This window comes from Salvelinus alpinus, chromosome 7, assembly GCF_045679555.1.
Source record: "Salvelinus alpinus chromosome 7, SLU_Salpinus.1, whole genome shotgun sequence".
NCBI lineage: Eukaryota > Metazoa > Chordata > Actinopteri > Salmoniformes > Salmonidae > Salvelinus > Salvelinus alpinus.
Window position 1 is genome coordinate 59,699,508 of NC_092092.1, and position 27,991 is coordinate 59,727,498.

Genomic DNA, 27,991 nt, shown 5'->3' on the forward strand with positions numbered 1-27,991 from the left:
CGTCTCGATCAACAGTGTAAAAGTTAAGGAGAAAATGGAATTCAGAAAATGAACACCATCACCCATTCTACACGTTTTATTCATCACATATGTAAGAATATTTTTGCCCAGACATTGCTCAAGTTGGCCTTTACATCCCTGTTTGAAGAGATACATGCCTAGATTTGTCATTTTAGCCATTATATCCACTGTCTTTTCAAATGATCTGCTGCTTGTTTACTAGTGTTTAGAAGTACTGCAGAATGAATATGCTTCCACAATCAACACAAATCTTCCACCCATCAGCCCCCCTCACATCATTCTCTAATATTACCTGACCCAACAGAAATGTATATATAGTTTTTAGTTGGCAGTCCTAGTGCCGGGAAGGCAAAGTGTTCATCATACTCATTGTAAGATGCAAGTCATCGCTGAGCCTGGATATTTAATATCGTTACAATAAGTGATGATTACTGATAAAGCTTTGTGTTTCCCAGTATGTTAACATCTTCAACCATTTGTCCTTCTGATTGGGGAGTCACTGGAGGTGCGTTCAGTTCACTTGAACGTTTGCTACGTGGCCGAACGGTTTCTACTGAACGACAAGTGTCCTAAAAACGTTGAACAGACTTTGAGGTACGTTTGCTCCGGTTTGGTAGGTGTGGAGAGCGTTCTTGGTGGGTTTCAATTCATCCCGCCTGGTCGCCAGTGTAGGCATATTTTGTATCCGCTGAAAATTGAATCAATTCGATTTGGAAGCGGGCTGGCTCCCGGGCATGAGCCAGGTGTCCTGTTCAAAACAAAAATGACGTAATTAAGCACATGTAGTAATGACTACGATTATGCGTTTCCCATGCAAACGGGTAAATGCTGCCTTGACAAAATGATCGAGCGGTGCAGATTACTGTTCGATTTGAGAATGGTGCGCCTCCCTCTCAGCTTTCGCCCGATGACGTGACGGGCCAGGTGCCCCGCGGCTCAGCATTATCGAATCTTCCCATTATACCTCAGTGATGCTAGGTGTGGCTGACAGCGTTCCACAATCCACAACCAACCCATCTCCGTTTTTCAACTGGTTGTTCAGTACAGCACCGTTTCTGTTCAATTGAACGTCAAAACGTACTGAACGCAGCCCGGGGAAAGCCGTGATAGCACGACAAGCCAATCATTATGGGGCTAATGCACGCCTCTTTAGCTTAGCTCGGCCAATCAGAGTGTCTGGTTTTGAAGGGAGTGCCCCATCCCCCACTAAACACAGCCCTGCCAAGCTGTAGTTTAGGAAGTTTAATGACGTCTCTGCATTTGCAGGCCGCCGACGCAGGGTTGGGTTTCTATTTTCACAGCCGAGATTCGGGGGGAACAACAACATGGAGCCGGAGATGGAGGACAACACGTTGGAATTAATGGTAAGCTTTGATGAGATTAGGTCCCCGGGGTTGCTATTGGGCTCGAAAAGGAACCGTGGAGCCTTGAATCGAAGGCTGGCGGGGTACCAATTCGAACCGACGGTCAGGAGAGGTGGAGGAAAAATGAGGGAGGGCCTGAAAGAGCGATGTTTTTCCTTGAGTATACTGGTCCAGCGATTGACTAGGTCATCGACACCTAACTATCTTTCAAAGTGACAGGACAGTCCCTTCCCTTTGCAGTGGACAATTTGAATCATTAACATGTAAAATAGTCGAAAGGTTACTTAAAGTCGTCCGCTGAAGAAAGCCAAGATGTTCGGTGTAGCGTTTCACTGCAGTGACGCTGCGCCACACGGCCCAGTGTGTCATAGTTAGTTAGCTAACTAGTTAGCCTGTTAGCTATGGACTCAACATACATGACTAGCTATAAAAATGTATATTAAGATCATATAAACAGAATGAGGCGTGTTGCCCCCACCCCTCTTCAATGTCGATATGTTATTGTAACTAGTGTGCGTGTTTGTTTATAAAGCTGCGTAGAAGGAAGTGGGCATCAACATTAACTAGTTAGAAAGAGGTATTTAAATTGTTAACTCCATTACTAACGTAGTTGGGCACCCTGACATTGTGTTGTGATTCATTAATCATTTCAATTTACTTGACACTCAGTAGTTTCATTTTGACAGCTACATAAATGCCAGCTGTCTAAGTTAGCTAGTTATTGATGTTGTATTTGGTTTTTCATCTTGTCATCGTTCAATTTACCAAGGTAGCTAACGTAAGTTCGCAGTATTCATTGGTAGCTGATTAGCTAGTTAGCTGAACTAGACACATGATCCGCCCAAAAGACAATATATCATATTTCGGGGGGTTATAGCTGTTTGCCCAGAGTTCTAGTTTGTTAGTGGTTGGTCTGACATCATTTTTTATAGAGGACGTCAGCTAATTGCCAGTCTTGACAGGCAAATGTGAGAGTTAGCTAGAAGCTGTAAACAGAGTTTATAGCTACAGTAAGGGGGATACCTATTCAGTTGTACAACTGACTGCGTTCAACTGAAATGTCTTGCCTAAGCCTGATATTTACAGTAAAAGGGTCTGATCAAAAAGTAACGGATTTGGTTCCAGCCAGCAGAGAAAGTGAAATTCCACAGAACAAGACTGTCTCCTCACACAACAGCAAGGATGGCATTACTTTCATGATGAATCAGAAATGAGTAATACTCTCTTAAGTGATTCACCTGTAACTAACTAATGAATCTGTCAGGACTTGAGTTTTTATTTTCCTATTTAGGTAAACGTCACACCCCTCTCTAAAACACAACTACTTTAAAATGAGCCCTGCAAGTAACTACATTGAACATGAGCTAGGATATGTTTCTGTTCTATTTACCCTCAGGCCTACCCAGGACCCAGGAGTAGCCTTTCACCGACGTAGGCCATATTATATGGCCTACTTTCACTGAATTGTTTGGCAATGTACACTCATGTTGGGTTTGTTGTTTTCTGTTTGTGTGTGTGCATTTTGTCCCTATGTAAATCACTAACCACTTCCATAGTGTGAGGATGGCAGAGCAGAGGGCAGGGCATTAACAAAAATCAGAGTGCAGAAAATTGACAAACATGCCTGTTGCCCCTCCCACTCCTCTTCCTATCCCCACCCACTTCATATCTAATAATGCTTTTGTATGTCTAACTATGCCTTGTGTTTGAAAGTGTGTATGTCTTTTTTCGCTCACTGTGCAAATGTGCTTGTAGTTCTAATACTGGTTTTTCCCCTCACTACCCCAAACTCCTCCTCCCTTCTCTTCTCCTCATCCTCAAACACTGGTTTGGTTACACATCTCTCTCCTCAACACCAATCTATTCTTTCCTCTCCTATTCTGTTTGGTCATCATTGTCTTCACTCCTTTTTTAAATTTACGTATTCTTTCCCTCTCTGACCCTCTTCCTTTTGCTGCGCTCTTATCTATCATCTTAACCTCATCTCCTTTCCTCCCCTTCATCTCCCTTGTTCCCTAATCTCTTTTCCTCTCTCTCATCATCACCCTTTCTCTCCCTCCCTGTGTCATTCCTGTTTTCTCTCCTTTCATTCCTCTCTCTCTCTCACAGAGCTCTGTGCCTCGCTCTCTCTGGCTGGGCTGCTCCTCGGTGGCAGAGAGTTTGTGTGCACTCAGGTGCCTGCAGAGCATCCCCTCTACCCGGGCTCACAACCAGGTTCTGCTACTCTCTCCTCTTAATTCTGACCGACCTACCTGCTGCCCCACTCTCTCCTCCCTCCTCTTCACCCCCTAACACCACACCACCACGTACTATGTCCTGCATCCTCCCATGGCCCTTTTGCCTTCCTGCCTCTCCCTCCCCCAAAATCTGCTCTTCTCTCAGGCACCTCTCTGGCATCTTCTGCTCCAAGGTAGATCCAGGCCAGCTTCCAAAAGATTGTTAACGTTACACCATAAACTGAACATTGATGATAAACCACTGTGTGCATAATAGGCTAACACGTGAATCACAGGAACAGGCTTCTATCAAGCCTGGCCAAACCTAGCAAGTACTGATTGAAGTGAAAGTTAAGCTTCCAGTAGCTAGGCTGCGTCTCTTCCTCCCTCACAACTGTCAAGAGGAAGTGTTGCATGTTTTTATTTTTATAAAACAAAAAAATAAAGCAAATTCTGTGGTTATTGCACAAGTTCACCTGGTAAAAGTTGTTTAATTAATCTGAGTCAGAATAGCGGAGTTGGCTGGGGGGACAATAAGGATAGGCTAACAGAGCATGTTGCCTGGGGAGCAGTGCAAGGTTGCCTGGAGGTGTGTAGGACTGGGGGTGTAGTGAGGCTCCGCGGTATGCTTGCCTGGGTGTCACTGGCTGCCTGTCCCTATGGCCTAGGCTTCTCTCTACACCACCGGTCTGTCTGCTTTGTACTGAACTGCTAGTGTCTGCTTCAGCCCTGATTTTGTGTGTGTACCCGTCTGTCTGTCCGGTTACTATTGGTTTAAAATGGTGGTCACCAACCGGTTGATCACGATCAACTGGTCGATGTCCAAGGCGTTCCTAGTTGATCACCAAACATTATATATATTTTTTGAGTTAGCAGTCCTAGTGCCGGGAACGCCAAGTGTTCCCATTTTGAGCCATTTCATGTATCTGAAGGTAGACCTCCCCTACCCGGCCGGCCCAGAGCGCAAATCAAGTGCCCTTATAGGCCTACCACTGGCCAATCAGATAGCTCAGATCACCATGTCTGAACAGTTTCCTGGAGCCGTAGACTGTAAAAAGAAGCCTGGAACACACAGCAAAGTTGATACTGTGAGATTTCCAAACTTTTTAAAAAGATGGCTAGAGAGAGACTCAATGAATACAGCAAAGAGCTGCTGTTTTTGAGCAAGGCCATGTTTAAGTTATTCAGCACTGTCAAGACTGTTCAATGCCTTTTTATAAGCTATAACATGCACATTCTCCCTACTTCCACTCACGCTACAACCAGCACTGCAGCTGTAATGAATGAGTAAAGCAAAGTGTTCCGATAAGCTTGCATTGTTAATATTAGAGCTAGAGGTCGACCGATTTATGATTTTTCATGCCGATTATTGGAGGACCCAAAAAAGCCGGTACCGATTAATCGGCCGATTTTTGCAGAAATGTATTTGTAATAATGACAATTATAACAATACTGAATGAACACTTATTTTAACTCCATATAATACATCAATAAAATCAATTTAGCCTCAAATAAATAATGAAACATGTTCAATTTGGTTTAAATAATGCAAAAACAAAGTGTTGGAGGTAAAAGTGCAATATGTGCCTTGTAAGAAAGCTAACGTTTAAGTTCCTTGCTCAGAACATGAGAACATATGAAAGCTGGTGGTTCCTTTTAACATGAGTCTTCAATATTCCCAGGTAAGAAGTTTTAGGTTGTAGTTATTATAGGAATTATAGGACTATTTCTCTCTACGATTTGTATTTCATATACCTTTGACTATTGGATGTTCTTATAGGCACTTTAGTATTGCCAGTGTAAAAGTATAGCTTCCGTCCCGCTCCTCGCTTCTATCTGTGCTCGAACCAGGAACACATCGACAACAGCCACCCTCGAAGCAGCGTTACCCATGCAGAGCAAGGGGAACAACTACTCCAAGTCTCAGAGCGAGTGACATTTGAAACGCTATTAGTGCGCACCCCGCTAACTAGCTAGCCATTTCACATCGGTTACACCAGCCTAATCTCGAGAGTTGATAGGCTTGAAGTCATAAACAGCGCAATAGCTGCTGGCAAACGCACGAAAGTGCTGTTTGAATGAATGCTTACGAGCCTGCTGGTGCCTACCATCGCTCAGTCAGACTGCTCTATCAAATCATAGACTTAATTATAACATAACACACAGAAATATGAGCCTTTGGTCATTAAAATGGTCGAATCAGGAAACTATCATTTCGAAAACAAAACGTTTATTCTTTCAGTGAAATACGGAACCGTTCCGTATTTTATCTAACGGATGGCATCCCTAAGTCTAAATATTGCTCTTACATTGTACAACCTTCAATGTTATGTCATAATTATGTACAATTCTGGCAAATTAATTACGGCCTTTGTTAGGAATAAATAGACTTCACACAGTTCGCAATGAGCCCAAGCTGCTGCATATTCCGTGACTGCTTGCACGGAACGCAAGAGAAGTGACACAATTTCCCTAATTATAAGAAATTCATGTTAGTAGGCAATATTAACTAAATATGCAGGTTTAAAAATATATACTTGTGTATTGATTTTAAAGAAAGGCATTGATGTTTATGGTTGGGTACATTGGTGCAACGATAGTGCTTTTTTTTTTCGCAAATGCGCTTTTTAAATCACCACCTGTTTGGCGAAGTAGGCTGTGATTCCATGATAAATGAACAGACACCGCATTGATTATATGCAACGCAGGACACGCTAGATAAACTAGTAATATCATCAACCATGTGTAGTTTGCTAGTGATTATGTTAAGATTGATAGTTTTTTTTATAAGATAAGTTTAATGCTAGCTAGCAACTTCTTGCTGCCCTCACGTAACAGGTAGTCAGCCTGCCACGCAGGCTCCTCGTGGAGTGCAATGTAAGGCAGGTGGTTAGAGCGTTGGACTAGTAACCGAAAGGTTGCAAAAACGAATCCCCGAGCTGACAAGGTAAAAATCTGTCATTCTGCCCCATGAACAAGGCAGTTAACCCACTGTTCCTAGGCCGTTATTGAAAATAAGAATGTGTTCTTAATAACTGACTGGCCTAGTTAAATAAAGGTGTCCAAAAATACCAATTACGATTGTTATAACTTGAAATCGGCCCTAATTAATTGGCCATTCCGATTTAATCGGTTGACCTCTAATTAGCGCCTTGTCTTTTTTTAATATCGAAGAATATTTCACTTTTTCTGATCATAGGAGTAACATGAACTGGTGCATGAGACAGAAATAATGCAGTGCAACTTGATTTTCGCGATCAGCTGGAAGACTATCGCCTTTTCTCAGTGGAGGGACAGTGGCTCTGGTGAGAGGCAGCCTAACCACTGCTCCCCCCCTCCCCTCAGACTGACCATCAGATGCAGGTCATCAGTCCAGTAAAAAAATAAGTGAATTATTATGCTCACTTGGCTGTACCTCAAGTAACACAACAAATTATTAACTTTTTACATTTCAAAATGTTCTGAGAAGAACAACATTGGCAGGGCCATTCAAGCAGTGATAATGTATTGGGCCTATGGCCTACTGCACAAACCTCATTGTTACAGAACCTATTTTAATTGGTTAATGTTGCATAGGCATTACCTTTTGTACGGATTTTTTCTTCATGTAAAATAAAGATCTTCCATCTTGATTCACAAAGAGGTTGGTGACCACTAGTCTAAAACGATACTGTGCAACATCAGGTTGATTTTTGCAGATGAGGTAGTACGTCTATCCTCTGAAGAAATACCTTCTATGGTTGTCTTCTACTGACATCCATACACACCTGGACAGGGCTCTCAATAGTCTGACTGGTTCAGATGAAGTGTGTGTAAGGGACACGGACATATTGTAAACCTGCGCTGTCGTCTCTCCATACAGAACACGTCAGTCATGTTGTCGTCTCCATACAGAACACGTCAGTCATGTTGTCGTCTCTCCATACAGAACACGTCAGTCATGTTGTCGTCTCTCCATACAGAACACGTCAGTCATGTTGTCGTCTCTCCATACAGAACACGTCAGTCATGTTGTCGTCTCTCCATACAGAACACGTCAGTCATGTTGTCGTCTCTCCATACAGAACACGTCAGTCATGTTGTCGTCTCTCCATACAGAACACGTCAGTCATGTTGTCGTCTCTCCATACAGAACACGTCAGTCATGTTGTCGTCTCTCCATACAGAACACGTCAGTCATGTTGTCGTCTCTCCATACAGAACACGTCAGTCATGTTGTCGTCTCTCCATACAGAACACGTCAGTCATGTTGTCGTCTCTCCATACAGAACACGTCAGTCATGTTGTCGTCTCTCCATACAGAACACGTCAGTCATGTTGTCGTCTCTCCATACAGAACACGTCAGTCATGTTGTCGTCTCTCCATACAGAACACGTCAGTCATGTTGTCGTCTCTCCATACAGAACACGTCAGTCATGTTGTCGTCTCTCCATACAGAACACGTCAGTCATGTTGTCGTCTCTCCATACAGAACACGTCAGTCATGTTGTCGTCTCTCCATACAGAACACGTCAGTCATGTTGTCGTCTCTCCATACAGAACACGTCAGTCATGTTGTCGTCTCTCCATACAGAACACGTCAGTCATGTTGTCGTCTCTCCATACAGAACACGTCAGTCATGTTGTCGTCTCTCCATACAGAACACGTCAGTCATGTTGTCGTCTCTCCATACAGAACACGTCAGTCATGTTGTCGTCTCTCCATACAGAACACGTCAGTCATGTTGTCGTCTCTCCATACAGAACACGTCAGTCATGTTGTCGTCTCTCCATACAGAACACGTCAGTCATGTTGTCGTCTCTCCATACAGAACACGTCAGTCATGTTGTCGTCTCTCCATACAGAACACGTCAGTCATGTTGTCGTCTCTCCATACAGAACACGTCAGTCATGTTGTCGTCTCTCCATACAGAACACGTCAGTCATGTTGTCGTCTCTCCATACAGAACACGTCAGTCATGTTGTCGTCTCTCCATACAGAACACGTCAGTCATGTTGTCGTCTCTCCATACAGAACACGTCAGTCATGTTGTCGTCTCTCCATACAGAACACGTCAGTCATGTTGTCGTCTCTCCATACAGAACACGTCAGGCATGTTGTCGTCTCTCCATACAGAACACGTCAGGCATGTTGTCGTCTCTCCATACAGAACACGTCAGGCATGTTGTCGTCTCTCCATACAGAACACGTCAGTCATGTTGTCGTCTCTCCATACAGAACACGTCAGTCATGTTGTCGTCTCTCCATACAGAACACGTCAGTCATGTTGTCGTCTCTCCATACAGAACACGTCAGTCATGTTGTCGTCTCTCCATACAGAACACGTCAGTCATGTTGTCGTCTCTCCATACAGAACACGTCAGTCATGTTGTCGTCTCTCCATACAGAACACGTCAGTCATGTTGTCGTCTCTCCATACAGAACACGTCAGTCATGTTGTCGTCTCTCCATACAGAACACGTCAGGCATGTTGTCGTCTCTCCATACAGAACACGTCAGGCATGTTGTCGTCTCTCCATACAGAACACGTCAGGCATGTTGTCGTCTCTCCATACAGAACACGTCAGGCATGTTGTCGTCTCTCCATACAGAACACGTCAGGCATGTTGTCGTCTCTCCATACAGAACACGTCAGTCATGTTGTCGTCTCTCCATACAGAACACGTCAGTCATGTTGTCGTCTCTCCATACAGAACACGTCAGTCATGTTGTCGTCTCTCCATACAGAACACGTCAGTCATGTTGTCGTCTCTCCATACAGAACACGTCAGTCATGTTGTCGTCTCTCCATACAGAACACGTCAGTCATGTTGTCGTCTCTCCATACAGAACACGTCAGTCATGTTGTCGTCTCTCCATACAGAACACGTCAGTCATGTTGTCGTCTCTCCATACAGAACACGTCAGTCATGTTGTCGTCTCTCCATACAGAACACGTCAGTCATGTTGTCGTCTCTCCATACAGAACACGTCAGTCATGTTGTCGTCTCTCCATACAGAACACGTCAGTCATGTTGTCGTCTCTCCATACAGAACACGTCAGTCATGTTGTCGTCTCTCCATACAGAACACGTCAGTCATGTTGTCGTCTCTCCATACAGAACACGTCAGTCATGTTGTCGTCTCTCCATACAGAACACGTCAGTCATGTTGTCGTCTCTCCATACAGAACACGTCAGTCATGGAGTCCCAGAACCACGTAGACGACCTCTCCCCAAAGAAAACCACAATTCTCACCAAGGTGTGTGTAGGTGGATTATGAGTGTATGTCATCTATGTAATGTGTCTTAGATGTAAATTATAAAATGTAATAATCGTCCTTGAAAAACACTTAAGTTATGACAATGGGAAATTAGATTTTAGTGGGAAGGGAACTCATAGTGCATGTGTGTGTGTGTGTGTGAGGGATGTGCGTCTTTCCTATTCAAGACGATTGGATCCGTATGTAGAGACATGGTCTACTATACAGGAACGATACGTTTTAGTTTGAAGCGATTCGGTTTGACTATAGAACGATACTATTTGATGCATTAGTATTTGTTGCGTAAACATACATTTTCCGTTTTTTAAATTAAAATCTACTGCAGATTGAGCTCATGAGCTGGGCCTCTGCTGAATCTGTCTGAGCTGACTTTTGTGTGTACACTATCTAATCAAAAGTATTTGGACACCCCTTTTCAAATTTGTGGATTCAGCTGTTTCAGCCACACCCCTTACTGACAGGTGTATAAAATTGAGCTCCCTGCCATGCAGTCTCCATAGACAAACATTGGCAGTAGAATAGCCTTGCTGAAGAACTGTGACATTAAACATTTACATTTACATTTAAGTCATTTAGCAGACGCTCTTATCCAGAGCGACTTACAAATTGGTGCATTCACCTTATGATATCCAGTGGAACAACCACTTTACAATAGTGCATTTAACTCTTTTAAGGGGGGGGGGGGGTTAGAAGGATTACTTTATCCTATCCTAGGTATTCCTTAAAGAGGTGGGGTTTCAGGTGTCTCCGGAAGGTGGTGATTGACTCCGCTGACCTGGCGTCGTGAGGGAGTTTGTTCCACCATTGGGGTGCCAGAGCAGCGAACAGTTTTGACTGGGCTGAGCGGGAACTGTACTTCCTCAGAGGTAGGGAGGCGAGCAGGCCAGAGGTGGATGAACGCAGTGCCCTTGTTTGGGTGTAGGGCCTGATCAGAGCCTGAAGGTACGGAGGTGCCGTTCCCCTCACAGCTCCGTAGGCAAGCACCATGGTCTTGTAGCGGATGCGAGCTTCAACTGGAAGCCAGTGGAGAGAGCGGAGGAGCGGGGTGACGTGAGAGAACTTGGGAAAGTTGAACACCAGACGGGCTGCGGCGTTCTGGATGAGACACCATCATAGGATGCCACCTTTCCAACAAGTCAGTTTGTCATATTTCTGCCCTGCTGAACTGCCCCAGTCAACTAAGTGCTGTTATTGCGAAGTGGAAACATCTAGGAGCAACAACGGCTCAGCCGAGAAGTGGTAGGCCACACAAGCTCACAACGGGACCGCTGAGTGCTGAAGCGAGTAAAAAATCTTCTGTCCTCCATTGCAACACTCACTACCAAGTTCCAAACTGCCTCTGAAAGAAACATCAGCACAAGAACTGTTTGTCTGGAGCTTCATGAAATGGGTTTCCATGGCCAAGCAGCTGCACACAAGCCCAAGATCACCATGCGCAATGCCAAGCGTCGGCTGGAGTGGTGTAAAGCTTGCTACCATTGGACTCTGGAGCAGTGGAACGCTTTCTTTGAAGTGATGAATCACGCTAAACCATCTGGCAGTCCGACGGACTAATCTTGGTTTGGCAGATGCCAGGAGAATGTGCCAACTGTAAAGTTTGGTAAAGGTGGAATAATGGTCGGAGGCTGTTTTTCATGGTTCTGACTAACCCCTTCACAGGAACTAAGGGGCCATCTTAATGCTACAGAATACAATGACATTCTAGACGATTCTGTGCTTCCAACTTTGCGGCAACAGTTTGGGAAGGCCCTTTCCTGTTTCAGCATGACAATGCCCCCGTGGACAAAGCGAGGACCATACAGAAATGATTTGTCAAGATTGTTGTGTAAGAACCTGACTGTCCTACAAAGAACCCTGACCTCAACCCCACCGAACACCTTTAGTATGAATAGGAATGCTGACTGCGAGCCAGGCCTAATCCCCCAACATCAGTGCCCGACCTCGCAGATGCTCTTGTGGCTGAATGGAAGCAAGTCCCTGCAGCAATGTTCCAACATCTAGTGGAAAGCCTTCCCAGAAGAGTGGAGGCTGTTGTAGCAACCTCAGCCGGTTCCACCGTGTTTAAAAAAAAAAAAAAAAAAAAAAAATAGTTCCCCTCAATCAGGGACTGATTTAGACTTGGGACACCAGGTGGGTGCAATTAATTTATCAGGTAGAACATAAAACCAGCAGCCTCTGAACCTCGTAGTTCACAGCAGGGTATTCAACTCTTAACCTATGTAGGCAGCTGATCAGAGCCATCTACCGACCCACTACCACTGTCCGATTAGAACCATACGGGACGCTAGGCATCTACCGACCCACTACCACTGTCAGATTAGAACCATACGGGACACTAGGCATCTACCGACCCACTACCACTGTCAGATTAGAACCATACGGGACATTAGGCATCTACCGACCCACTGTCAGATTAGAACCATACGGGACACTAGGCATCTACCGACCCACTACCACTGTCAGATTAGAGCCATACGGGACACTAGGCATCTACCGACCCACTACCACTGTCAGATTAGAACCATACGGGACACTAGGCATCTACCGACCCACTACCACTGTCAGATTAGAACCATACGGGACGCTAGACATCTACCGACCCACTGTCAGATTAGAGCCATACGGGACGCTAGACATCTACCGACCCACTACCACTGTCAGATTAGAACCATACGGGACACTAGGCATCTACCGACCCACTACCACTGTCAGATTAGAACCATACGGGACACTAGGCATCTACCGACCCACTACCACTGTCAGATTAGAGCCATACGGGATGCTAGGCATCTACCGACCCACTACTACTGTCAGATTAGAGCTACTGACCCACTACCACTGTCAGATTAGAGCCATACGGGATGCTAGGCATCTACCGACCCACTACTACTGTCAGATTAGAGCTACTGACCCACTACCACTGTCAGATTAGAGCCATACGGGACACTAGGCATCTACCGACCCACTACCACTGTCAGATTAGAGCCATACGGGACACTAGGCATCTACCGACCCACTACCACTGTCAGATTAGAACCATACGGGACACTAGGCATCTACCGACCCACTACCACTGTCAGATTAGAACCATACGGGACACTAGGCATCTACCGACCCACTACCACTGTCAGATTAGAGCCATACGGGACACTAGGCATCTACCGACCCACTACCACTGTCAGATTAGAGCCATACGGGACACTAGGCATCTACCGACCCACTACCACTGTCAGATTAGAACCATACGGGACACTAGGCATCTACCGACCCACTACCACTGTCAGATTAGAACCATACGGGACACTAGGCATCTACCGACCCACTACCACTGTCAGATTAGAGCCATACGGGACACTAGATGCACCCTGTCAGGTGCAGATGTGTAAGATCTGGAGCAGGTCGTCTACCTCGCGGGTTTCAGCGCGCGAAGCTGTGCTCAGTTTGACGAGGCTACTGATTTTGACTGGTGTTGTTTAGCATGCAAGAAGACTTGCAGATAACTGACTTAACACAGTTCCATGCAGTGCTACACTGATGGAGAGGACGCATCGGTTGTCACAAAAGATTAGGTCTTTTCAGAAAGTAAAAAGAATGTAAAACGAGGAACAACAAAAAATGTGAACCAGCAATTCCTAAAGTTTGAATTGATTTTCTGACCGACTGATACTACATTTGATTGGTTTGGGGTCCGCTTACCGATGCACTTGTTTTAAACAATTGAATCGGGGAGCGACGCGTATCAGGGAGTCATTTCATCCCGTGTGTTTGTGTGTGTGTCAGTAACCCCTCTGTCCTCTCCCTGTCAGTTTAGTAATGGTCCTGTAATGACAGGCTCTCGTAAGCGTCCGTCAGAGGGGAACTGTGAGAAGGAGCAGTGCATCGCCCTGTTTGACCAGTGGTCTGAGACTGACCAGGTGGAGTTTGTAGAACACCTCATCTCCCATATGTGCCACTACCAACACGGCCACATCAACACCTACCTCAAACCCATGCTTCAACGTGACTTCATCACAGCACTGCCAGGTAACACACACACACGTTCAGATTCTCCAACAAACTCTTTTGAATGCTTACACACACACCACTGACTTCTGAACTCTCACACACTCATCCACACACATTCAGGTCTTCTCCCACTCTGACTCACACTTGCACCTCCTTTCTCCCTCCCTCTCTCTAGCCCAGGGGCTGGACCACATAGCCGAGAACATTCTGTCGTTCCTGGACGCGCAGTCTTTGTGCTCGGCAGAGCTGGTGTGTAAGGAGTGGCAGAGGGTGATCTCAGAGGGTATGCTCTGGAAGAAACTCATAGAACGCATGGTGCGCACAGACCCCCTCTGGAAAGGCCTGTCAGAGAGGCACCAGTGGTGAGCGAGCACACACTCAAACAATTTCACTTCTTTTGAATTCTGAAATTTGAGTTCTCATTGGCTTATTGTTCTGTCCGTCATCGAAGGGAGAAGTATCTGTTCAAGAACCGAACGACAGAAGTCCCGCCGAACTCCTACTACCACTCCCTCTACCCCAAGATCATCCAGGACATAGAGGTAAGACAGTAGCTCTGTCCACAAACAAACCCTAGCCCTTTTTGGTTTCATAGGGCTCTAGTGTAAAGTAGGGTACTCTAGAGGGAATGCCATTTGGAAGTGTTTTGTGTACCTATAGACCTTGAAAAGGCTGATTCATCTTGATGGAAAAGATATTTTCCTCTCTCACCTTGTTGTTCTCCCCATCAGTCTCCATCTCTTGTTTTTCCTCGCTCACATATCCACTCCTTTCTCTCTTCTCTACCTGCCCTGTTGTCTTCTTGTGTATCCCTTCTCTCTCTCTCTCTCTCTTCCCCACTCCCTGTGAACCCCCCCTCCCCTTTTCTCCTCTCCTCCTTCTCCACCCCGTCTCTGCTCCCTCTCTCCCCCCTCTCCTCTTTCTCCCTCTTTCTGTGTAGACGATTGAGGCTAACTGGCGGTGTGGCAGACACAACCTACAGAGGATCCAGTGTCGGTCAGAGAACAGTAAAGGAGTCTATTGCCTCCAGTACGACGACGATAAGATCATCAGTGGCCTTAGAGACAACTCCATAAAGGTATGTGTATGTGCCTATCTTTTTGACAGGGCAAGATGGATGAATCATCATGGTATTACAGACTACCTTTGAAGTGAAACAGCAGCTTGTCTTTCTCCCCGAGAACAGACATGAATTAAAATATGAATGGAGTAATTGTTCCACTCATCTGTCCTGGAGGGAGAAAGGGAGGGGCGTGAGGATTTGTCTTGTTGTTTTAGGGGGGGGAGGAGGACTGTCTGACTGAGGTACCCAGGAAAAGGCTAGCCTGCCCAGCTCCAGAGCTGCAGTACAAAGAGATGCCTCCACGTTGCAGGGAAATGGAGCATGGTCAATACTCTGAGACCAGCTCATTCTTACCCTGACCCAAATCTCCTGCTCTCTGTCTCTCTGTGTGTAGATCTGGGACAAGCAGTCTCTGGAGTGTCTGAAGATTCTGACAGGTCATACAGGCTCTGTGCTGTGTCTGCAGTATGATGAGAGGGTCATAGTCACTGGCTCCTCCGACTCTACTGTCAGGTATGACCCAGCCGTCGTCCGAATGGCACCTATTCACTCTGTAGTGCACTAGTTTTGACCAGGACCCATAGGTTTCTGGTCAAAAGTAGTTCACTACCGTATATGGAGAATACAGTGGCATTTTGGGACACCTATATGACACCTCCACACCTTTCTAACTGCGATGTGACTTCTTCACTGTCAGCTCCATGGAAATACACATAGAATCCCTACATTAGCATCCTAGAAACGTGACTAAAAAGTCAGGATAGCCAACCGTGTCGGTGTGCATCCGTCTCCACATCGCTCTGCTTTACCCCATTCCTTTAGCCATCTGTGATCTGTCTTCAATCACTGTCCCAACTGTGTCGGTGTGCATCCGTCTCCACATCGCTCTGCTTTACCCCATTCCTTTAGCCATCTGTGATCTGTCTTCAATCACTGTCCCAACCGTGTCGGTGTGCATCCGTCTCCACATCGCTCTGCTTTACCCCATTCCTTTAGCCATCTGTGATCTGTCTTCAATCACTGTCCCAACCGGCAGCTTATTCCCTATGAAGTGCAGGGCCCATAAGGATCTGCTCTTAAGTAATGCACTATGTAGGGAATAGCGTACCATTTGGGACGTGATCACACTCTGCGTCACGGTTAGTTTCAACTGTCACACTAGCCAGCCCTCTGAGTCAAACATGGAGAGACTTCTGGGTGCACTCTGCCTTGAGGTTTTGCTATATGTCTGAAACCTTCCTCACGTCTTTCTAGCTAGTGTTACGCTGCGCTATCCACCATCTGTGAATGTCAGTCTCTCTCTACCACACTTAATACAGTCTGTGCAATTGTCTGTAGACACACACTGATTGTAGGCCTTGCCTGAAGAGAGCTTTTTCAATTAAATCGTCAACAGTTGTCACCTTCCAGGGTAGGTCTATCTTTGACAGTGTAAAAATTGTGACTGTTGAGTGATCGTCAAGATGGTTAGCTAACATTTTCACAATGCTCAACATGAGGCAAGACTGTGTGCCAACACATGGCAGTGCCTGCTGCATACGGACACTCAACCTTCACACACTCATTACTTCACTCTCCCTTAGAGGTATCCAAGGAAAATGTGACTTCACTTCCTTAGCAACGGCTTGACGGGGACTTGTTTCCAGTGTGTGTTCTGAGTTAGTGTTTGATCCCCTCTCCCTGGCGAGCAGTGGAACTCAATAAAAACGTTTTAATGGCTGGTCCCGTGTGTGTGTTGACTGGGACTCGGTGTTTTCACCAATAAGTCTCTTTCGCTCTCCATCTCTTCTTTCCCTCTTTCCCTCCCTCTCCCTATTATACCCTTCTCTCTCCATCCCTCTTGCCCTTGACTCTCTCTCCTCCCCCGTCCGTGCAGGGTGTGGGACGTGACGTCAGGTGAAGTACTGAACACCCTGATCCATCACAACGAGGCGGTGCTCCACCTGCGCTTCTGCAACGGTCTGATGGTGACGTGTTCCAAGGACCGCTCCATCGCCGTGTGGGACATGGCCTCGCCCACCGACATCAGCCTCCGGCGCGTCCTCGTGGGGCACCGAGCCGCCGTCAACGTGGTCGACTTCGACGACAAATACATTGTGTCGGCGTCTGGAGACCGCACCATTAAGGTGTGAGGGGAGAATGGTGTGATTACATTAATCTTGGTATATAGAATATGGGGCTTCTGTGTATGTTTGTGCACATTGAGTATTTCAATGTCTCTACTGTAGTGGATATTGGTGTTTCATGTTCATTTTGATGTGGGGTATCATATCGGAGTGTCTCTGCTGCCCCCTGCAGGTGTGGAGCACCAGTACGTGTGAGTTTGTGCGCACGCTAAACGGACACAAGCGAGGCATCGCCTGCCTGCAGTACAGAGACAGACTAGTGGTTAGCGGCTCCTCAGACAACACCATACGGTAAGAGTGTGTTTTCTAGTTTCACTAGGTATACGGGGTGTTGTGGGACGTGTGTCTGAGTAAAATGTCTGTCGGTCATGAGACAGGGTTCGCACAAGGTGCTTGGAAGTGCTTAAATCCAGGTACTGGAATACCTTGAAAATCAGACATTTTCTCAAGTTGGTTCTTGAAGAACAGATAATGATCAAATATTTTGGAGTAATGTATTGGTCTTGCAAATTAATTTCCAGGCAGACTATGCAGTTTTATTTCCTCACGTGTTTCACATTCTGGTTTCCAGGCGAGCTCGCTCGTTCCACCCACACTGCCACTCAGCCAGGCAGCTACAGAACTGATTGATTAGGCGCTGCCAAACGTCACATCGATAGCTAAAATGCTGGGCAATTGTATATTCAATGCTACCTTTTGTGCGCATGGAAAAGGTCTAGGATCTTTTATTTCAGCTCATGAAACATGGACCAACACTTTTTTTTAATGTTGCGTTTTTATATTTTTGTTCAGTATAGTTTACCCACCTTTTTACCACATCACTCGACCCAACCAACCCACACCGTGTAAGGTGTAAAAAAATGCGTCGGACTTTAGCATTATGAGCATGGGTGAATCAGCACTGGAGAGCCACACGACGGCGGATCCCTGGAGAGCCACACGACGGCGGATCCCTGGAGAGCCACACGACGGCGGATCCCTGGAGAGCCACACGACGGCGGATCCCTGGAGAGCCACACGACGGCGGATCCCTGGAGAGCCACACGACGGCGGATCCCTGGAGAGCCACACGACGGCGGATCCCTGGAGAGCCACACGACGGCGGATCTTGTGCTGGCGCCATTTCTACATTGTGACTCTTTCCCTTCAACCTCCAGAGCTTTTTTTGCTGATCGCCTCGTTCACGGGACGCCCGCGATATTCTGCTTCATCAAGCAGCAGGCGCCCTCCTGCCGTTCTGGTGGCCGTTCACGTGCAGTTTTCCCTCACAGCCCACCTGACCGGAGACACTAAAGCTGCCAGTCAGAAGCAAGGTGCTTTTTCGTAGCTATTAAGTAGTAGCTTCCCAAAGGCCCAATAAACAGTCATTAAGCTGGAATGGTTGAGTAATGTGAATAGGACATGTGTGTTCACCAGAGTCCCAAAACTCTGCTCATCACTACTACAATTACATCATCAATACTGACTTACCACTCATGTATGTAGTGAAACAATGTATTATTGACTACAACTTTCAAGTAGTAATGAATACAAAGTTTGTTTTGTTTAAAATGAGGTTGAAAGACTGCCATTCTGGTGGCGACTAGAAACAACTGCAGAATATCAACTATTACATATGGATGGTCCTTGAAAATACAGTACTTGAATTTGATTGTATGAACCCTGATGAACTGTAATGTCAATGTGTGCTCCAGGTTATGGGATATTGAGTGTGGAGCGTGTTTGCGGGTGTTGGAGGGTCATGAGGAACTGGTCCGCTGCATTCGCTTCGACAACAAGAGGATCGTCAGTGGTGCCTACGACGGGTGAGACACACACAGCAAAACAGTTTACTGATTGATTGTCGTCTTCTTCCAACAAAAGCGCACACACACACACTGCTGTTCTGACCTTGTCTCCTTTCTCTGCAGTAAGATAAAGGTGTGGGATCTGCAAGCTGCTCTGGATCCACGAGCCCCAGCCAGCACCTTGTGCCTGCGCACACTGGTGGTGAGTTTCTGTGTGTGTGTGTCTCTCTGTCAAGGTGTTTGAGGTGATTGTCATGGTATTATATGCGTCTGTTTTCAGGAGCACTCGGGACGTGTGTTCCGGCTGCAGTTTGATGAGTTCCAGATCATCAGCAGTTCCCATGACGACACCATCCTCATCTGGGACTTCTTGAATGTGTCGACCAATGGCCAGTCAGAGGGCCGGTCCCCCTCACGGACCTACACCTACATCTCCAGATAGCAGGTAAAACACACACACACACTGGCTGAAACTCTGGCTTGTAGTTGCTGACCTGTCTCTATGCTGCAGGTGGCGCCATCCACTGCAGCGAGTCCTGGAGGAGCTGATATCGGATTGGCTGATGGAGTGTGTGTTGCAGAGGTGCTCAACTCGTCTTCTTCCTCATCCTTTTGTCAGTACCCCTGTTCTGACAAGGACTCTCCCACCCCTGAAAAACATACACACTGCAACGTTTCGCACTGTAGAATGCGCACACACACACACCTGCACGTTCATATTCTATCACTGGCTTATGTTCCCCAATCTACAGTAACCCACCAACAGTGGACTAGACATATCTTACTCCTTACCTTAGTAAATCCCTTCAGAAGTCCTACCTTAAGCTCTAGTTCTTCAGTTCCCAACCCTGCCTAGACACACACGGATGGACAGAGAATGACCTTGGCGCTGCAGAGTGGGAGAGAGAGACTCTTGAACTCAGCTCTGAGAGAAGGTGGATGAGCAATGGAGTGAGAAGCAGGGAGGGAGGAATAAAGACCCCTCCCTCTCACTCCATCTCTCCTGGTTCGTTTGCTTCTTCTGCCTGGAATGAACACTTGTTCGGGACATACACTCAAGTGTTTGTGTGCGCGTGTGTATGGTGTGTGTGTGTGCGGAGACTTGGAAAATGCGGTGAAGAGACTGGGCTTGTCGCCATGGAAACAGACGTGCATGTTGTGGTTGCTGGGGATACAGCGTCCTGGCAACACCTTTTTGTTCTTTTTGACTCTTACATTCTTACTGTTTTTTATTATTTTGTAATTTTATTTGATATTTTGTTCTTATTAAAATCATACTAAGCCATTGTAGTTCTCTTTATCTCTCTCTCTCCTTCTCATTCACTGTTCTATTGTTACATTTCCTCTCCATCTCTCTGATCATCTGTGCTTGCTTTAGTTATGAGAGAATCTGGAACTCTGGGCTCAGTTTAGCTGTAAATTGAGTTGTCTTGTCAAAAAATGTGTTGTATATTAAAATGATTTTTTTTTTAAAGAAATTCTGACATTGTGAATAAAGTACTTGGCAGTGGTGGTGCGTTGAGCCAACTAGAGTGTGAGTGTGTGTTACATCACTGAGAGTGTACCCAGATGTTAGGCTGTGTCCATAATGACCATTGCAACTTCATTGCAGATAGTTATTGTGAATGTCTGCTCTTCTGAACTTTGCCAGGAGGTGGTGCTCTAACCCCAGTTTATCACTGAGCGTGCCATGGTGAAACACTAGTCATAACCATGTAGTTACTCTTATCGATTACAACTGGTTCTAATACACTACCCACTCTTATGAACAGGAGAACGAACCCTGTAGGAAACGTGTCATTTTCCTTAAAGACAAATATGTGGTTTCCCTTAGCAACAGTACTGGAGATGGGAGTACAGTTTTGATATACATGGAACCTGCAGTGGCTGCTGGGATAATGATCTTGTTCCAGGTTGTACTGTAGTTTCAAATGCCAGAGTTCAAACTACAACTTGCAGAGCTTGGCTGTGTCCCAAATGACACCCTGGTCAAAAGTAGTGCTTTTAATATAGGGATCCATTCGGGACACATGCCTTCTCCTATTCATGATTGGGGTAGCTGAGACTCTTTGGGTAGAGTTAGGGAGCATCTGTACTGTAGAAACTGGCTCCATACCGGTAGCTGTTATCCTTCACCATCTGATGGGGCGATTCAACTTGTTATTGGAAGTCTTGTGGAGAGTGTGTGAGCGAAAAGCAGAGGGTTCCTGTTGTGGGAAATGATACTGTGTTTAGTATAGCACTGAGGTAGAATTACTGGTGTCATCTGGATGTGTGTGGTGTGGATGTGTGAGACTGTTTAGAGTATGGGTGTGTGTGCTTCCTCTGGGTCTGTGGGATTTTGGCCCATCAGTTCTGCAGCTCTCGGGTCACTGCTCTGTTCTCACGCACATATTTGGCATTCTTTCCCCGACATGATTACCATACACCTTCCAGTCTGGAATGGCTCTGTGGAATATTTCCATAATTCCAAGTGGAACTGCAGCGACTTTCCAGAACCCCCACTATTCAGATTCCTTCCTCTGCTGCGCCTTCCTCGGAATCCTCGGGTACAGCCCTTTCCCCCCTGAGTAAGCTGTTTGTATCTGCCGACGTGATTGGGTCACTTGGCAGGGATGTTTCTTCAATGACCTCCCGCCAGAGAGGGGTGCGGGATGGGGGAGTGTGTAAGAGAAGGGCTGCATCTCAATAGTTCAAAGTTGATTGCTCCCTTTCCTTTATTCCGTTCCTTCATCGTCTCAGATATGAAAGAACAGAACAGGTGTAATTAACTGGCCAGTAGGCTTCCACCATATTGCTTAGTTCCACCTGTCCTGTTTTTACAGATCAGTGCAGATGAAGGAAAAGGAGGACTAGTTATAAAAGCAGGTATGGCCAAAAAGCAACGAGACACTCCACTACAAGAACGTAGTAAATCATGGATCTCGTGGCAAGATGCAAATGAAAAGCTTGACAGAGGAGAGTGAGGTGGAGTGCCTTTGTGGACACCCTACACTCCCGATGGGGCCAAGAAGATTAAGTCAACTATATATTTATTGTGACTGGTGACTCAATCATATCGAAATGCCATGGTAGAATTTTGTGTTGGGATGGTGGCTGAGGGTTGTGTGGTGGTTAAGGGGGATGGTTGGTGTCAGGTGTATAGGCCCATGTCAGTGGGTTGAGAGGTAGAATGACAAATAGGATACTACCGCTTTGCAGAAGCCTACCCTATCAGTTATTTTCCACAAAGATCAGTAGTCATGGATATAAGTACAGTACAAGACCCACAATTTCCAAGAAAGGAAGCATAGCAGCCCAACGGAAACCTGGGGAAGAACTGTGGAAAAGGAGATGAAGGACTGTGACCTGTCATGGAAAAGAATCCGCAACATGGCAGAAGATCAGCAGCAGTCGCTCTCTCTCGTGGAAGCCTTATGTTCTATGATGATGATGATATTGAAGGGTTGTTTACCTGTGTATAGATGGTCTACGACACAGGAGACATGTTTCTGTAACGTTTACTGACTTTAGAATGACTTCTGCAAACAGAGCTGAAATAAATAAATGAAAATAATTTTATAATAATAATAACAATTATAGTGACAATCATAGTAAGATTGCTTATTTCGTTTTTTTTGTCATCTTTATATATATAACTTTTAATAAATTGTTCCCTTTAATATTTTGTGTATGAGACTTTGGTGCTTTACTGAATGTCCTGGTAGCAGCATTCTGTATCCATGGTATCGCACTGGAGCGTCATCCCCTGGGTCGTTTCTATAGCAACGCTAATATGAAGAGAAGGCACCCTCGCCCCATGCACCCGTCATCACCCTCTGGTCCTATAAGAAGAGGGAATTCTGTCCTGGGGTTGGGACTTGGGGAGTTGATATGTTGCTGGTCTCCAGTTGTCTTTGGTGGTCGTTAGAGTTTGTTTATTTTTGGTGCAGCTTGGTTTGTACATTCTGGTTCTTAAAGGTTCAGTCCCTTTAGTGAGTTGTTGGGGGAGGTTATACAGGGCTAATCTAGTCACTCTGCAGATTCCCCCCAAACAGCTTCAAAAATGGTCTTTGGTGCCCTTACACTGACACATACACTCACACAATATACATACATTCATTCACACAGATTCTCCTCGCCAGGGGGGTGAGACAGAGAGAAGTGCGTCCAAAGCAGTCCATCCATTCCACCACGGTGCCATTCTGGCCTGTTCTGTTCTGTGGCTTGATCTCCACTCCACTGACTTCCTGTGTTCCTCTTCCTGTTTCCTGTTTCCTGTTTGTCCACCTGTTGCTCCACTGTTTCTCTCATGGTGCCACTGTCCCATAGACCTCCAGTCTGTCCCCCCCGTCTGTCCCCCTCTCTGTCAGTCTGTCCGTCTGTCCTTCCTTCTGTCTGTCTCTCGTCTCGCTGTCTTTCGGTCCATCAATGGCGATCATCCAGTCCTGGACAGTGTTGGATAGCTGCTCTGGTCCAAGTCTGTGAAAAAGGTTGGGGCTATTGCAGTGTCGCTAGCTTAGCTACATTTTAACCTTCAAACAGAGTTTAAGGAGTTTAAACACACTGAAGTCATTCTTGTTTTATCAGAGCAATCACATTTACCTTAACGCAGAGATGCGTGCTAAACCAGCCAAGTGACCGGTTTTCGTATGTTTGTTCTAAAGCAGAGCTTAACTGGCCACTGCTAAGGGACAGTGCAATAGCACCGTTCTGTTCAAGCGTGGGGGTTGGAGGGAAACGAGGCCTACATAAGGTGGAAAGCCTGGGCGTCAGTTTAGCTACCTTTCAGGGGCCTTGTCATAGCTTCTGGGCCTTGCTCGACGGGCTAGTAGCAAGGCTATAGGCTTGTTCTATTTTGTTAGTACTTTCATTTGATTATTTCATGATGTGAAGCACTTTGTTACTTGTATTGAAAAGCGCTTTACAAATAAAGTTATTATTAGTGGCCTTCAGTCAATGGATGGAAATAGTGAAGCCTGGGGCAGTGACAGCTAGTAGGGACAAGTGTCAAGTTAGTGGGTGTACTGTGGTACTAGCCCAGTTAGTAGGCCTACCAGCCAGGGTCTGGAGGAGAGTACATGTTGTCCCAGTAGGTGGGGTCAGGTGGTAAGGAGTGTTTGTGTAGCACTGGTCCATTATCTATTAGCTTCAGGAACAGGTGCAGTGGATGTTAGCCGGGTCCAATTGCGCTAATTAGCCACTTATCATGTATTAAAGTCCAGAGGAAGGGTCAATGTTATCCCATTAGTGGTTAGTGGATAAACAGGTACAGGCAATGGGCAGTAGATGGATGCTAGCCGTTATCTGCTAGCGGGTCCCAGGGGCACGGACCCTCTTACTCCTCTTGTTGACCGTTGTGAAGCGGAAGGGCGTGGTTTCGGGGTACTCCCCGGGTGGGAAGCGCTTCATAAAGTGGACGTCCTGCTGGTTGGGCAGCGTGTGGGGGCCGCGGCGAGGGCGCCCCCGCTTGGTGAAGCCCACGTACCAGCCGGCGTATCGCGCCGACATTAGTGCGGTGTAGTGGTTCTCCAGAACCTTTTCTACAAACACGCAGTCTTCACTTTTATTACTGGCCTTCTGAGAGAACAGAGAAACGACCACAGACAGTCACACAGGAGGAGAAAAGAGAAGTAGGTCAGCAATCCATGGAATTTATTAAATCTAAACTAAAAGGAATGCTCAGGAATGCTTCAAAACAGTACTTTTTCAGTATGTTGTTGTGATTCATGCCATAAGCCTATGATGCTGTAATTGTTTGAGAACATGAGAGATCAGAATAGGTCTCACCTTTCCCACCAGCTTGCCGCGGCGGTTCATGCACAGGTAGAAGTTGGTCTCTTTGCCGCGGATTCTCACCTGGCTACCAAAGGTGTCAGCCTCCACTACAAGCTGGGCTTGTGAAGGGACAGACAGAGGGACAGACAGACGTTAGAGCCACAGACAGATAGACAGAGGGACAGAGACAGACAGAGGAACACAGACAGACAGACAGACAGAGGGGCAGACAGATATTAGAGCCACTGTCTGACTGACAGGCAGACAGCCAGACAGTCAGACAGAGAAACAGATATAGCCTACATTAAACTAACAGATAAATGACAGACAGATGTCAAAGCGAGAACAGAAAGAGCGATAGACATACATTTGGGTGAGCAGATGGTTGGTTGTCAGATAAGCCTGTTTACAAGAGACTGGTCAACACAAATGGGGCTTGTAAAAAAAGATCCAAGCAGACATAAGGACAGCCCGACACAGAGCAAGGTGTGAGGTTGTGGTGTAGTGTGAGGTTGTGGTGTGATGTGGTGTGAGGTTGTGGTGTGAAGTGGTGTGATTATGTGGTGTGGTGTGGTGTGAGTGTGTGGTGTGGTGTGAATGTGTGGTGTGGTGTGGTGTGGTGTGGTGTGAGTAGGTGGTGTGAATGTGTGGTGTGGTGTGGTGTGGTGTGAGTAGGTGGTGTGAATGTGTGGTGTGGTGTGAGTAGGTGGTGTGAATGTGTGGTGTGGTGTGGTGTGAGTAGGTGGTGTGAATGTGTGGTGTGATGTGAGTGTGTGGTGTGGTGTGAGTGTAAGTGTGTGGTGTGGTTTGAGTGTGAGTGTGTGGTGTGGTGTGAATGTGTGGTGTGGTGTGAGTGTGTGGGGAGTGTGTGGTGTGGTTTGGTGTGAGTGTGTGGTGTGGTGTGGTGTGAGTAGGTGGTGTGGTGTGGTGTGAGTGTGTGGTGTGGTGTGAGTGTGTGGTGTGAGTGTGTGGTGTGGTGTGAGTGTGTGGTGTGAGTGTGTGGTGTGAGTGTGTGAGTGTGTGGTGTGGTGTGAATGTGTGGTGTGAGTGTGGTGTGGTGTGAGTGTGTGGTGTGGTGTGAATGTGTGGTGTGATGTGAGTGTGTGGTGTGAGTGTGTGGTGTGTGGTTCGGTGGAAGTGTGTGGTGTGAATGTGTGGTGTGAGTGTGTGGTGTGGTGTGAGTGTGTGGTGTGGTGTGATGTGATGTGAGTGTGTGGTGTGAGTGTGAGTGTGGTGTGAATGTGTGGTGTGAATGTGTGGTGTGATGTGAGTGTGTGGTGTGTGGTTCGGTGGAAGTGTGTGGTGTGAATGTGTGGTGTGAGTGTGTGGTGTGGTGTGGTGTGAGTGTGTGGTGTGGTGTGGTGTGGTGTGATGTGAGTGTGTGGTGTGAGGGTGTGGTGTGAGTGTGTCGTGTGATGTGAGTGTGTGGTGTGATGTGATGTGAGTGTGTAGTGTGAGGGTGTGGTGTGAATGTGTGGTGTGAGTGTGTGGTGTGATGTGTGTGGTGTGTGTGTGTGGTGTGAGTGTGTGGTGTGTGGTTCGGTGGAAGTGTGTGGTGTGAATGTGTGGTGTGAATGTGTGGTGTGAATGTGTGGTGTGGTGTGATGTGAGTGTGTGGTGTGAGTGTGTGGTGTGGTGTGAATGTGTGGTGTGAATGTGTGAGTGTGTGGTGTGAGTGTGTGGTGTGTGGTTCGGTGGAAGTGTGTGGTGTGAGTGTGTGGTGTGGTGTGAGTGTGTGGTGTGGTGTGATGTGTGAGGGTGTGGTGTGAGTAGGTGGTGTAATGTGGTGTGGTGTGAATGTGTGTGGTGAGTGTGGTGTGAGTGTGTGGTGTGAGTAGGGTGTGGTGTGGTGTGAGTGTTTGGTGTGATGTGAGTAGGTGGTGTGAATGTGTGAGTGTGTGGTGTGAGTGTGTGGTGTGGTGTGGTGTAGTGTGGTGTGGTGTGAGATTGTGGTGTGAGTGTGTGGTGTGGTGTGGTGTAGTGTGGTGTGGTGTGAGTAGGTGGTGTAATGTGGTGTGGTGTGAATGTGTGTGGTGAGTGTGGTGTGAGTGTGTGGTGTGAGTAGGGTGTGGTGTGGTGTGAGTGTTTGGTGTGGTGTGAATGTGTGGTGTGGTGTGAGAATGTGGTGTGGTGTGAGTGTGTGGTGTGTGGTTCGGTGTAAGTGTGTGGTGTGAATGTGTGGTGTGAGTGTGTGGTGTTGTGTGAGTGTGTGGTATGGTGTAGTGTGGTGTGGTGTGAGTGTGTGGTGTGAGTGTGTAGTGTGGTGTGGTGTGAGTGTGTGGTGTGGTGTGAGTGTGTGGTGTAGTGTGGTGTGGTGTGGTGTGGTGTGAATGTGTGGTGTGGTGTGAGTTTGTGGTGTGTGGTTCGGTGTAAGTGTGTGGTATGTGTTCATCATTCCATTGTGAAGCTGATTCAGTGTGTAATATAGTCCTTCTCTCTTGTAATAACACTGCCCTGACTTTAGAGAGTGTGTGTGCCTGTTTAAAAAATGAATCCCTAAAATGGTTCCTACATGACCTTAGTCAACAAAGGGGTCACAAGAAATCAATAGTCTTCTTTCTCCCTGTCCCTCTCTCCCCCTCCACATGTTACACCTTCACCCCTCCCCTCCTCTCTCTCCCCCTCTAAATGTTTACACCTTCACCCCTCCCCTCCTTTCCTCTCTCTCCCCCTCTACAAGTTTACACCTTCACCCCTCCTCTCCCCTCCTCTCTCTCCTCCTCTCCATGTTTACACCTTCTCCCCTCCTCTCTCTCCCCCTCTACATGTTTACACCTTCACCCCTCCTCTCCTCTCTCTCCCCCTCTACATGTTTACACCTTCACCCCTCCCCTCCTCTCTCTCCCCCTCTAAATGTTTACACCTTCACCCATCCCCTCCCCTCCTCTCTCTCCCCCTCTACATGTTTACACCTTCACCCCTCCTCTCCCCTCCTCTTTCTCCCCCTTTACATGTTTACACCTTCACCCCTCCTCTCCTCTCTCTCCCCCTCTACATGTTTACACCTTCACCCCTCCCCTCCTCTCTCTCCCCCTCTACATGTTTACACCTTCACCCCTCCCCTCCCCTCCTCTCTCTCCCCCTCTACATGTTTACACCTTCACCCCTCCCCTCCCCTCCTCTCTCTCCCCCTCTACATGTTTACACCTTCACCCCTCACCTCCTCTCCTCTCTCTCCCCCTCTACATGTTTACACCTTCACCCCTCCTCTCCTCTCTCTCCCCCTCTACATGTTTACACCTTCACCCCTCCCCTCCTCTCCTCTCTCTCCCCCTCTACATGTTTACACCTACACCCCTCCCCTCCTCTCTCTCCCCCTCTACATGTTTACACCTTCACCCCTCCCCTCCTCTCCTCTCTCTCCCCCTCTACATGTTTACACCTTCA

At 46.8% G+C, this 27,991-nt stretch overlaps 2 protein-coding genes and 1 long non-coding RNA gene across 8 annotated transcripts in view; 1 reads left to right on the top strand and 2 right to left on the bottom strand.

Annotated features, from left to right (window-relative positions):
- Positions 1-60: 60 nt before the first annotated feature.
- LOC139581367 (uncharacterized) lies at positions 61-1,176 on the bottom strand. Its single transcript, XR_011676210.1, has 2 exons — positions 885-1,176; positions 61-769 (listed from the first exon to the last, which is right to left on the bottom strand). It is a non-coding gene; the product is annotated as an uncharacterized lncRNA (long non-coding RNA).
- A 52-nt stretch (positions 1,177-1,228) lies between these two features.
- LOC139581363 (F-box and WD repeat domain-containing 11-B) lies at positions 1,229-20,374 on the top strand. 6 transcript variants are annotated; one of them, XM_071411025.1, is made up of 14 exons: positions 1,237-1,385; positions 3,495-3,599; positions 9,774-9,845; positions 13,673-13,889; positions 14,047-14,233; positions 14,323-14,413; positions 14,812-14,949; positions 15,329-15,447; positions 16,811-17,060; positions 17,233-17,351; positions 18,755-18,865; positions 18,971-19,049; positions 19,128-19,292; positions 19,359-20,374. In XM_071411025.1, the coding sequence occupies exons 1-13, from the start codon at positions 1,347-1,349 to the stop codon at positions 19,287-19,289; spliced, it is 1,689 nt and encodes a 562-aa protein (XP_071267126.1). In that variant the 5' UTR covers positions 1,237-1,346; the 3' UTR covers positions 19,290-19,292; positions 19,359-20,374. The 6 variants fall into 6 exon arrangements, with proteins under 6 accessions (XP_071267129.1, XP_071267131.1, XP_071267126.1 ...); XM_071411026.1 differs by lacking the exon at positions 3,495-3,599 and having other exon boundaries at positions 1,239-1,385; XM_071411027.1 differs by lacking the exon at positions 3,495-3,599 and having other exon boundaries at positions 1,277-1,385; positions 9,740-9,845.
- A 1,956-nt stretch (positions 20,375-22,330) lies between these two features.
- The window catches only part of LOC139581366 (fibroblast growth factor 18-like), a 26,877-nt gene continuing 21,216 nt past the window's right edge, over positions 22,331-27,991 (bottom strand). The window contains exons 4-5 of the mRNA XM_071411036.1: positions 24,617-24,723; positions 22,331-24,406 (exon numbers count right to left, since the gene is read on the bottom strand). Coding sequence (XP_071267137.1) covers positions 24,137-24,406; positions 24,617-24,723 — 377 coding nt within the window. The 3' untranslated portion in view covers positions 22,331-24,136. The remainder of the gene's footprint in view (positions 24,407-24,616; positions 24,724-27,991) is intronic.